The 12,175-nt window shown below is 43.9% G+C and overlaps 1 protein-coding gene across 32 annotated transcripts in view; it reads right to left on the minus strand.

Moving 5' to 3' along the window:
• The window catches only part of DST (dystonin), a 488,434-nt gene that overhangs the window by 109,554 nt on the left and 366,705 nt on the right, over positions 1-12,175 (minus strand). For all 32 annotated transcript variants that reach the window (XM_053286451.1, XM_053286446.1, XM_053286475.1 and 29 more), the window contains 3 exons: positions 10,729-10,928; positions 9,166-9,661; positions 5,804-7,278 (listed from right to left, as the gene is read on the minus strand). In XM_053286451.1, coding sequence (XP_053142426.1) covers positions 5,804-7,278; positions 9,166-9,661; positions 10,729-10,928 — 2,171 coding nt within the window. The remainder of the gene's footprint in view (positions 1-5,803; positions 7,279-9,165; positions 9,662-10,728; positions 10,929-12,175) is intronic.

A 12,175-nucleotide genomic window follows, 5' to 3' on the forward strand; every position in this document is an offset into this window, starting at 1 on the left:
CTAAGTCCAACCAGGGAGGGTACGCGGATTCGGGTTTCTAGGCTATTAGACCATTTGCCTTCGGATTGTGGCTGCTCTGTATCCCCACCTCCCAGTGGATTTATTTATTTATTTATTTTTTATTTCTACATTTATATCCCGCTCTTCCTCCAAGGAACCCAGAGCGGTGTACTACATACTTGAGTTTCTCTTTCACAACAACCCTGTGAAGTAGATTAGGCTGAGAGAGAAGTGACTGGCCCAGAGTCACCCAGCTAGTTTTATGGCTGAATGGGGATTTGAACTCGGGTCTCCCCGGCCCTAGTCCAGCACTCTAACCACGACATCACGCTGGCTCTGGATCAGAGGGTAGGCCCAGGATGTCAAGTGCTGTGGGGTCCTCATCTAGAGGAATAACAGGGATGTGGTTGACTGGAGGTCTTTGTGGAGGCCTCCGCGGAGGTTCAGCGAGAGAGAACCCCGTTCCTCCAAGGGTTGGGGCCCTGGGGTTGGGAGAGCCTGGTTCAGAGAGTTCAGATGAGTGTGCACTCCATTCTCTCTGTTTAGATCTAGATATCAATTTTTAATACTTTTTAATGTGTGTCCTCTTTTTCTTTGCTTTTTTAGAGGCAGGTGCCTCAGAAGCTGGACTGGAAGAGGAGGAGACCTGTTTGGTTCACTTTCGCTTTTTAGATTTTAGTTTTTCATATCTTTCAAAGGAACTTGCCAACAAGTCCTTGTACTATGAACTCCAGGCTGGTGGCGTGGCGTGTCCCCTGGTAACTGAGCTAACGGCTGGTCTGAGGGAGCATTTCGGGTCAGATTAGATTACCCTGAGGGTCCCGGGGTGGGAGGGGTAGATGTTTCAGTAGGCCCAACTTGGGCCAAGCTCATTGGGTCAGTAGGCGCTGCTGTAGCCAAGCTCTTGGTCACCACTGTGCAAGGAGGCGCTGTTTGTTTTGAGGCTGCTAAGCCCGCTCCTGTTCCGTCTGATGATGCCCCCGTTCTTGCCAGCGCCATACTCTTTGGGGTCTTCTGGCCAGAGGAGGATGCCATTGCCAGCGGGATCAGGCCTGCTCGGCCTGCTGCATGCCCCACAAGACCTTGATGGGCGTGTGGGGGTAGCAGGCATGCCGTCACCAGCAAGAGAAGCTGGGGGGAGGGTAGTGGCAAATGAGTCATTGTTCGGGCCGCTTCCCCGCCATCCCTAATGGTGGCTGGAAGCTCTGCTTGCTCCAGAATGCCGCCAAACAGCTGACTGGTGGTGGCCATGCATTCTGGAGAGCTGTGGGTGGAAGCTGAGCACGCCAACAAACAAGGCCTCCAAGGTAGGTTCATAGCTGCTTGGAGGGCCCTTGGCGGCCCATGCTGTGATCTCCCTCTCACTGCTCATATGTGGAGTACCCTGCCATCTGTTTCCATGCAGCAGAGGAGGGGAAAGAGGCAGAGAGAGAGAGAGAGAGAGGAGGGAGAAAACAATCAGAGGGGGAACGAGCAGGGAGGAAAAGCTAGGAGGAAAAAGCAAAACCAAAACTAGGTTGAAAATGAAAGCTGAGGAAGAGCTGCCTTAGAGTCAAAGAACTGAGGAGGGTTTGCTCCTCCTAGCCTTAAAAAGCTTATCCTAATTAGCATAGTCCTGCCTTTTAGAGTCACATGGGATTACGTAGCCCACACATGCAAGGCCCTTGGACTACAGCAGTAGAGAAGATACACAGTTTCTCAATCAGCTTCTGAAACAATGGGCAGGCATCTTCCTTGATACTGTTGAATAGCACAGTTAATACTGCCTTCCCAGATCCTAGCCTCCACAGTTGTTCCAGTCAGTCATGGCTCCAGGACAGCATCATGCCTTTTGGGAAATGTTAATGCCTCAGATTCTCACACACCTGACAGCTACATCAGGGAATCCCTCTGCTTCTTTACTGTCACCTGAGAATGTTGTCACTGCCTACATATTGGCCTCAGAGAGAAGCAGGGAGGGGTAAATAACGAATGGCACATTCTTACTCAGACAGCCTTTTAGTGGATGCATCAATATGGTATTGCAGCACACTAGTAGGCCCGGATGCACCTTTTGGGAATCAGGACCCTAAGCCTTTGTAAATGAAGAAAGAGAGGGAGATATTCTCTGTTGTGCCTAATCAAGGCCAACCTCTTTTTCCTTCTCCCGATGAGTGTTCCTACTTCTCTCTGCATTTCTGCTCCACAAAAGAAATAACTATAGTCATCCGTAATGGACACAATTAACTAGTGATATGCATAAATAAATAGGGTTGATCCTGTTCTCTTCAGGGGCGTAACTACCATTAGGCAAGGGGAGGCAGTCATCTTGGGGCCCCACTGCCTCGAGGGGCATCCCAGAGGCACATCACATGACTCCCCACCCGCCCATGTTGCACCCCCTATGAATTATGTTGAGTCTCTTGGAGATTGGCAGGAGCAGAGAGTAAAAAAACTAGATTCAATGTGTACTAGATTTTCACCGTATTCATAATGGGGAATGTGAGTGTGAGTGCACTATATATTGTGAAGTGTGTTTGTGTGTGTATATCAGCGAGGGGCCCATTTTAAAATCTTGTCACTGGGCCCCCTCCAACCTTGCTACGCCCCTGGTTCTCTTCCTCAGGTTCCCCACATGAACTGCACCATGTCAACAAACAAAAGGTCCATCCCCTGTACCATCAGCTAGAAGGAGATCTATCTGCCTTCCTCCTATTAATCCCATGATGACTGGTCCCCCTCACCCTTCAAATTTTATCATTGTTCTCTCCCATTTCATCTGTAACAAACCCTCAGAGTAAATGCTAGGGGTGTCAGAAAAGCAGATTTGAGACACTAACCTAGGGCTTTTGCATCAAGAGTGAACTCAAGGTCCTTTTTTGCTACGCCTCCCCAGTGAGACCACCTCAGTCATGTGAGGCTCTTTATTCTGATAATGAAGTAGCATTTTGTTGGCATTTTCAAACAGCAATTTGCTCTGAGATCATCTCTGTTCTTTCAATTGGTATCAGTTCTTTCTCATTAGCACCAGTGAACATTTGGCTGAGTTGAAGGTTGGGCTATGTTGATCCATAACAATTAAGCAGTAACATGATTTTTGCATTCCCCTAAAAGTTAAGTAGGGCTTATATGCATCTCCCTGATGTCTGCTCTAGCAGGCAAGAAGAGCTAGTGGCCAATTCCCCTGCTCTGCAACCTAAGGAGATGTTCTGGCCCACAGAATTGTGCTAGAGTAGTTCAATTTCCCTGTAAAGCCATCATGGAATAGAAGTTGAACTCTTGATCCAGACGCAGGGTAATTTCTTTTTCCTTCAGCAGTTGGGGAACCTTGAACTCACTAGAGACTAAAATACATTCTGCCAGACAACTTTCTTGGATGAGAGCCTGGGTTACAAGATAGAAAGCAGAACTATGCTTCAACAGAACTGCACAGTCACTGGACTATTGCCTTTGCCTCATCTCACCTTCATGCTTCTCTGCGTTGCCCTGAATGAGTGATTGGTACTTTGCCTGATCCTTTGAAACTACCTTGGATGGAACCTCCTAAGTCTTGGCATGGATCCAAGCTATGACTCCTGGACAACTCCAGGAACAAATGCTTATCTCAGTCCTTTTGGCCCTCACTCAGGATGTTGCTTGACCTCACCTTCATTCTCTCACAGAACTGTTGTTTAATCATGTGCAGTAAACAAATGAAACAAGTATCTACTGCAGAAACATGTATATGTGCCAGCTGTCAGAGAGCACTTGAATTACAGCTTGCTTGGCAATTTTATCCATTGTCATTTATTTGGAATTGCTTTATATTAACACACTATGCATAGCAAGATCTACCTCTTCCTGAATGCCTGTACAATGTCTCTGGGGCGTGGGATGCTTGAGGCTGTGTTAACTATGTCTCGTCTTGTTTTCAAGGAAAGAATCTGGATACAGTTTGAGTGGGAATGGATGGGGGGGATGGTTCAGGGCTGCTTGTGTCCTAGTGCTACCCAAATTTCCAGCAATTTGTCCATGAGAAGAGTATGCCACCATTATGGCACTGAACTTCCTAAGCAAGGCAGTATAACAATGACAGAAAGGCCAGGAAATACAGATTTTGATAAAGTCTAACTTCTGGGATAAATTAAACTATGTTGAGGAACTTCGGAGCAGCCAAAACCCACCCAGCAGTCCATGAATTAGTGCTTTTGCACTAGCATGACTTGTTCACTGGCCAGCTTTAAAATTACCAGTCGTGATGTCTGTGATGGAGGGGCGGGGTACAGCTTTGCTAGAGCTCTCCAAAGCTACATGATGGATATATTGTTTTAAAACAACTTTAGAAAGTTTCCCTAACAACTTTGTCCAAAGAGAAAACACACTTCTCAGTTTCTAAAGAGCTGCATGCCACTGAACTGAGAACACGTCATATAACTTCAGGCCACAACCCTCAAACTACTCGTAAATTCCCGGGACCCCAAAACCAAAAGTCTGTATGAGATGACTTGTTCAGCGGTTGGACAACTGAAGGCTTAATCATTACAGTCCAGATAGTTTATGACTTAACTCTTTTTTGGCATTTTTATTTCTACATATACAGTTAGAGGGCATTATTAATTAACAATAAAAGTCACTTATCAACAAGACTTTAGGTCTCAACCTGAGAAACTACTGGGTGGAATAAATGTCATAACTGACTCAGCCTAAAACAGACAAAAAGCACCCTCTGTTGGGACAGATGCAAAATGAGCCATACATCATTCTCGAAGAACATGTCTTGCATTTTCAAGTCATGCTGCAGGGTAGGAAAAGGGTTGCAGTTAATCTCTATGTGTTAGCTCCATGTTTTTATATTATGCTTATGAGATTGGCTGATGCTAACTGCCAAGTTATATGCTATACTTATTTCTGCAGGAATCTTATAGTTCACACGCTTACTTGGCCATGATGCAGAGTAGGTGTGCCTCCCTCGATACACCTAAATTAACAGTCAAGACAGGCCTTTCTTAAAGGGGGGAAATCACGTGACTCTGACCTCTCCATGGAGTATCTGCCATGCATTTTAACATGGCTGGATGGAAGGAAAGAGAGCTGCTCTGCTCTGTGAAGAGAAATGTCAGCCAGGTAAGCAGCATGTGCACATGTCACCCTGCATCAGACAACAGTGGTATTGCACACCATTCACATCTTTGACAGACATACTTGTGCTGCAGCGTTAGGGCAAAGATCTTGGTGCATGGGGGGGCAGGGAGGTTAGGTCTCAGGATGTCACAACAGTCCCCCACTTTTTTATTCTTCCACCCACCCCACTCCATTAAGCTCTTGCAAGGCCCAGAATACCACAATCATTCTCCTCTGGACTTACTGCATCCATTACTAAAGCAATTCCCTGGTAGGTCTGATCCTTTTTATCTTAATTATTGTTTGGCTGAATGATGAAGTCACCAAAGTGGTAGCCAAATTTATTTATGGGGCGATGAAACAGACATCCTGCCATGGTCTTTTATAAGTTTGATCTTATGTAGTTTTAGTCTTACCTGTATGTATTGTTATATTTATTCCACTTATTGTAATTCTGAACAGCTGTGTTATTGTCACCTTTGTTTTTGTTTGGCCTATGGCTGCAATAAAAGAACTCCTCCTCCTCTGAAAGAAGGAGTAAAAGGGCCATTACAGTGACCTATGAGCAAAACAATGGGACACATCTAGCAAAATTCCTTTCCCTTTTCAATCTAACTTTTAAGCAGCTCACCTCACAAGCTTCTTATGGGTAAATTGTCATTATAGCCACTCAGACATGGTTTCATAATGCAGAATTCTAACAAGAGAGAAAGGATCTTCATACCTTGAATATACTCAGCTGTTGATTAATAGTTTCTGTTTCCATTCCAACAGGACCTTGGGACTCTTCGTGTTCCTCAGCTTCCCTGAGCAGTTCCGAAAATCCCTTTAGTTTACTGTAGAATTCTTCAATACGGTTAACAGTCCCCTCAATCTGTTCCTCTCTGGCTCTGGCTCTATCCAGCAACTTATTGCACTGCTTATTTAAAGCCTCCAAGTCTCTTTTGATACCCGCAACATCAGGAGAGGTTTCAGCTCCATTTGCTAACATTGCTTTACAGGTTTTGTTTGCATTTTCATTACTGGTTATCAGATCTTCCAATTTTTTCAGGAAAGTTTTGATAGCCTCTCGTTGTGACTGCAGTATGGAAAGATCCCTGCCCACAGAGGCCATACTGTCCAGCTCATCATCAAACTCTGCAAACTGAGAAAACATCTCTCGAATGGTGTTCTGGAAATGGCCAATTCCCTGGAGTTTAGTCTCCAGGAAGGAGCATCTGTCTTCCGTCTGTTGGCTGATGGTACAATATTCTTCTTCTAGTGCCTCTGCTTTCAACAAGAGTTCAGAAACACCCGATGAATCTGAAGCATCCACCACCAGCTCCTGGACAAGCTTTTTTGCCTGGTCCACTTGAGTCTTCACCGCCTGAAGTGCTTTCTGCTGCGCCTGCATCACTGTCAAGTGTTTGTTGCTGTAAGTCTGGGGTTTGAGAGCATCATGAGCCTCCAGCTGCTCTCTGGCGTTCGTAAGCTGCTCTTTCACTTCCTTGGATGATTCTCGAAACTCTTTTAGTCTCTGATACATCTTTTCCAAACCTTCTCTCTTAGCATGCAATTGTTCGGTGACCACGTCTACTTGCTGGATCAACAGCATCTTTTCCTCTCCAATAATGTCTTTATCTGTCTGACAGGCATTGACCAAAGCTTCAGCTGCATTACTCAGCAGCTCCACCAGCCCATGGTGTTTGTCCAAATTCTTCTGCCAGGTCTTCACCTGAGCAATGGAATTTTCTAGCTCAGCAGGCTCTATGCTCATTTTGATTCCAGCCAGGTTGCTCTGGCACTTTGCTAACCAGGGCTGTAAGTTCTCTACGTGCTCTTTGTATCGGAGGGCTTTTTCCAGACAATCATTTAACTGATCTTGCCTTTCTTTAACTTGCTTGTTCATCTCATCCCAGTTACCTTTGAGCAAGTTCAGCTGGGACTGCAGCTCTGCCCTCTCAGTCCCTTGAGTCTTCTGGAGCAGACTTTCGCCTTCTGCAATTATTTTTTCATAGGAACCAGTCTGGTCAGACAAGGTCGCCTTGAACTCTTTTTGATCATCAATTAATAACCACAGAGACTCCAGCTTGGTAGAGATGGGGTGAGACTGAGTCTGTTCTTCTTTCTTTTTGTCCAGCCAGGCCTGAAAGTCCTTAGACATTTGCTGAAACTGATGAGAACTAGCATAGGCTGACTGAAGTTGTTCAATGTGATTGCCTGCAGAAGACCAAAACATTTTGGTTTTTTTTAAAAACCATGTCTATAAATTAGCTAACAAGGGTTACAGTGAACGTTACTCCAGTTAAAGAGAAAACACACATGTTCTAGGAAAATATATCCTATTGCACTCTGAGAAATATAATTTAAACATTATACTCCATTGTAGCCTACTTGCTGAGAAATGCAGTACTGTATTTGAAGAACAATAGCTTGGAGGACACTGACATGAAGTTTGAAATATGCTCAAGGAGCAAAACTTTTGGGAATGGGGGGAATTCTTGGTTGTGGAAGCTAATCATGCACCTAGTATAGTATAAGGAATAGTATAAGCATAGGATAAGCATAGTATAAGTATAAGTATAAGTATAAGTATAGTATAAGCATAGGAAGACTTGGTTGTGGAAGCTAATCATGCACCTAGCATAGTATAAGCACTGACTTCAGGAAGTACTTCTGAATACTTCTGCAATAAACATGACAATGACAAATGAGGCGCACAACAAAAAATTAAGCTTGCAATTCTCCCTCAAAACCCAGTGAGAGAAAGCTGAATCCCAAGATTGCTGCCAGTCCCATTATAACATTACAGCTCATCTGATTAGACCTGCTGGCTGAATCTGAAACTCAGGACTGCTTCCTATTTTATGACTTGAGCCTCCAATCAAGTTATCCAAAACTGTATGGGCAAGAAAAATAGATATAACAGGCTGGAGAAATGTGTTGTCTACTGTATGTTCAGTAGAGATGCGCAAAACCTTGGAGGCAGAGGTGGATCCAAATCATATTGGTCTGATTTGACTTGAATCAAACTGCTGTCCTATTTGGATCAAATTGGGCCAAATCTGGCCCAATTCAACTCTTTTTACTGAAATCCAACGCAACCTCCACATCCTGCCCCCCACCCCTATATGTAACAGGTGAGGAAGAGCCTGGTGAAACATTTTCTCTCTCTCTTTATTAACTTTGCTGGTTCCCACCAGCAAGGGAGCAGCTTGACTTTTAAGAAGATTTTCAGTAAGAGGTTTGGGGTTGTTTTCCCCCCACTTCCTGCAGTCCTGGGAAAGACACAGGGCCTCTTGAAAATCATAGTCTTTTCAAGGGCCACAGCCACTGCAGCTGACCCGCAAAAGGCAAAGATTACCAAAAGAACTTATGCTTTACCAGACACATGCAAGAAGGAAAAAGAAGGTCGACCTGAATGCCTGTATAGTGTCTCTGGGGTGTGGGATGCTTGTGGCTGTGTTAACTATGTTTCGTCTTGCTCTCAAGGAAAGAATCTGGTTGCAGTTTGAATGGAAATGGATGGGGGGATGGTTCAGAGCTGCTTGTGTCCCAGTGATACTCAAAAGTTCCAGCAATTGGTTCATGATAAGACCCTGCCACTATAACTTCGGACTCGAGCCTTTGAACCAAGTCAGTTCGCACATCCCTAGAAAAATGTAGCTATTCCCATCCCACTTCCCAATACAATCTAGGTCTGGAGAGCCAGTCTCATCTCAGTCCCTTTCAGGCACTGCTCTGAAGTGTTCTGGAGATATCGTGGAAGTTTTTCACACCTGGCTTTTAGTTCACATCTCCTCACATCTAGGCCAAATTTATCCAGAAGTCCCTATGAGCTATTGGGGAGCACTTGACACACAATTCTGGTTTTTCATCGTGCATTAGAGTGTAGATTTATATCCGGAGTTTAAAAATCCACTTTTTGCATTGGTTTTTTTGGACAACTTCCAACTCACAGTAAAGCCTTGCAGAAAACCTATGTTAAAGTCTGCTGTCTGGGAAAGCTCCAGTCCTTGATCTGGGTGCAAAGTAAACTTGTGAACAAAGACATTTTTCTACTTTTATGTTTTTTGGTTTTTTCTCTTTCATTTTAATGACACTAACCTGCTTTTTGCTCCATATCCTTAAAGGGCTTTAAGACACCATCTAATTGCCTAGTAAGTTCTGCTTTCAAGTAATCTTCTGCTACCAGCACCGACAATTCCTCACACAGAGCCTGAGCAGCATTTATATTCCGCATTTCCTGTTCTATTTCTTGTTTCACTTCTCTGGCCACTTCCAGTTGTTGCTTCACAGGATCAGAGTCTGTACTTACAGCCAGGCTGCTGCTGAGTTTATTATCCAAGGCACTAAGTTTCTCAGAGAGTCTTCTTAGATGACTTTGGTATTCTGTGCTTTTGATAATGGCTTGATCAATTCGGCCACATCGGTCACTCAGTTGTCCTGTTAAGCCATCCCATTTATGTGCTACAGCGGCCAGCTGCTGCCTCACCGTTTCATGAGAAGGTGGGTGCTCCCCCGGCCTTTTCAGTATCCCTTGCCCTGCTGTAGTTAACTGCTCATACTGGGGTTTTCGAGTGTCAAACTCTTTAAGCAGAATCTAAAGTGAGAGAACGCACAAAATATTAATTTGGGGGAACTGTTAAGAAAAGCCACGTGTCAAACTATTAGCAGTTATTTGACTGCTTTAAAATAATGTTTACTAGTTTATTGCTTCTAGTTCTGCTCTCAATAAGATAAGAAAAGCCCAGATGACCAAATTTAATCCCTTGCATATAACTAAATGGGACTTGACTATAAAGTTTTGCCCTGAGCCAGCTAAAGTTAGCCATGATTAAACTTCACTGAAACAAATCCAAGAGGTTAGTTGCTAGAGGTGGGCATGAACCGTGGTTTGAGCACCGGTTGGGCATAAGGAAGGGAGCAGAGAACAGGAGCTTTAAGAAAGATGAGAGCAGGTGCTTACCTACACTATGCTGTCACATGCTTATTGCAGGGGTGTCGCTCAGCCCAAGTACCCCTGTGTGGCACCAGCATGCACATTTACATGTCAGTAACAACATGCTGACCATGCAAATGGCACCCACGCATATGCCATGCGCTGGGTACTTGGGCCAAGTGAGCACCACCCCGGCAGGAAGCTGCATGGGGCAGCAGAGAGCAAGTAAGCACCTGCTCTCCTCTTTCTTAAAGCTCCCGCTCCCTGCACCAAACTGGTACTCAAAATGCAATTCATGCATAACCATATTAGTTGCAACTAACTTAAATTCTTTGCTCTCAATGAGGATTTAGTCACAATTAATTTTAGGTGGGTGGGTACCATTTTGTGTTATTTAGTTCCACTGAAACCAATAGAACTGATGTCCATGTAATATGTTTAGGACTGAAATCTTTTAAAAAGTTAAATTTTAACACAGTTATGAACAAATAATGATGTACTTAAATGATAGTTATCTACTTTATGGAATATACTCTTGACAATTATTTTAAACTTTGATCACTTTTTTGTTGTTGCAAAAACTGTAGTTCTCAGAGCAGCAAACAAAGTTAGCTTTGACTTATAAACTGATGCAGCAAACTTCCGCTGACCGAGCTATAAGCATATTTTGAGTAAAGAAGCAAAAGCAACACTCTGCAAAATAATGCACAGTGGGATCTGATGCTGACCTGAACTTGCTGCTTCTGCGTATTCAACATGTTTGGATCCGTTGAAAGTGGTCCAAGTACACTGACCATTAGCTCCTTTTCCACAAGCCACTGTTTTAACTGAGCTTCGGCTGTCTGAAACTGGGTCAGGTAATTTGATGACTCTTCCAGTTTTTTCTGTCTGTCAGCTGTTACCTGGCTGAGTTCCTTCCACTTGGAATCTATGATAAAATAAATATACTATTTTTAAAAATACATATACATAATGCTTGCTGATAGATGTCTTGTAAGAAATAAGACTACAGACCAAAACCCATAAGCCAACAGTCAGAGGTATTCAGGCCATCAGCCACTTAGGCCTTTCCACAGCAACTGACTGTTAGGCCAGTTATTCTGAGGAAAGAAAATATTTTCCATGGAAAATATCTTGACAAGATGAATGCAGACTATAGGACAAACACTGCTTCTGTCATAATTTTATCCATATTCAATCCAGCATAGCATCTCTCCCCATGGCCATTGCTAGTGTTTCCTTTTACAACCACATTTCTCTTTTCTTTGCTATGTAAACTGTTTTGAAAACTTTTTTGTTGAAAAGTGGTATATAAACATTCTAAACAAATAAAATAAAATAATTCATCTGTCAGATGGCTGCTCTATGAGCCCGTCTCTGTGTCACCCTTAACCTGGTTTACCTCTGTGTACCAGGTTAACCTCTGTGACACCCTTAACCTGGTAGCTGGGTTAAGGGTGCAAATGCACCCTTAACAGTGGCTAGCAGCCAGGTTAGTTATGAGGGTTAGGTGGGCAGGGAGCAGAGGGATCCGCGAGCATCCCGCCACTTCTCACAACCTAACCCTGCATGGGCTGCCCTAACCCTCTCATGGGCTTGCCATGAGAACAGCCTCATAAAGTTCTATGTAAAAATAACATTCCTGTGTTGGTGGGTGGCTAGTGGGCAGGGCACATGAGTGCACTCCTGCTCTCACTCCATGTGTACATATAAGACACAGTGGCATCAGAAGGAGACTAAAAGGTCAGAATGGAATTTTTCGGTATTTGGACATTTCAGTCACTATTATCCGTCCATGATTATAGACAGTGCCTCAGATCTGAGAGGTGTCAAGTGATGATTAGCTGAGGAAGGGGGTCATTGTGTATATAAGTCCAGACATAGCCTTGACACTGGAGACAGAAATGGAGATAGGAGGAGAGAAAGAAAATGAGAGAAGAGAAGACTTCAGAAAGATAATCAAGAATGTGCAAGAACTATGACCTTGAAGAGAGAACAGAAAGTTCACCACAGAAAGGAAGAACAGTTCTGCAGCGAGAAGCAGCAGAAGGAGCTATGGAAAGAGAAAGTCTTCTGAGTCAGTCTTTCAAGGGAGAGTTTTGAAGAGAACACTCACCTAGATTATATATCCTGAGACATCATCAGAGGGGTTTTTATCTTTGAAGACCTTTTGGC

The sequence above is a fragment of the Hemicordylus capensis genome, chromosome 1 (assembly GCF_027244095.1).
Source record: "Hemicordylus capensis ecotype Gifberg chromosome 1, rHemCap1.1.pri, whole genome shotgun sequence".
In the NCBI taxonomy this organism is placed as follows: domain Eukaryota; kingdom Metazoa; phylum Chordata; class Lepidosauria; order Squamata; family Cordylidae; genus Hemicordylus; species Hemicordylus capensis.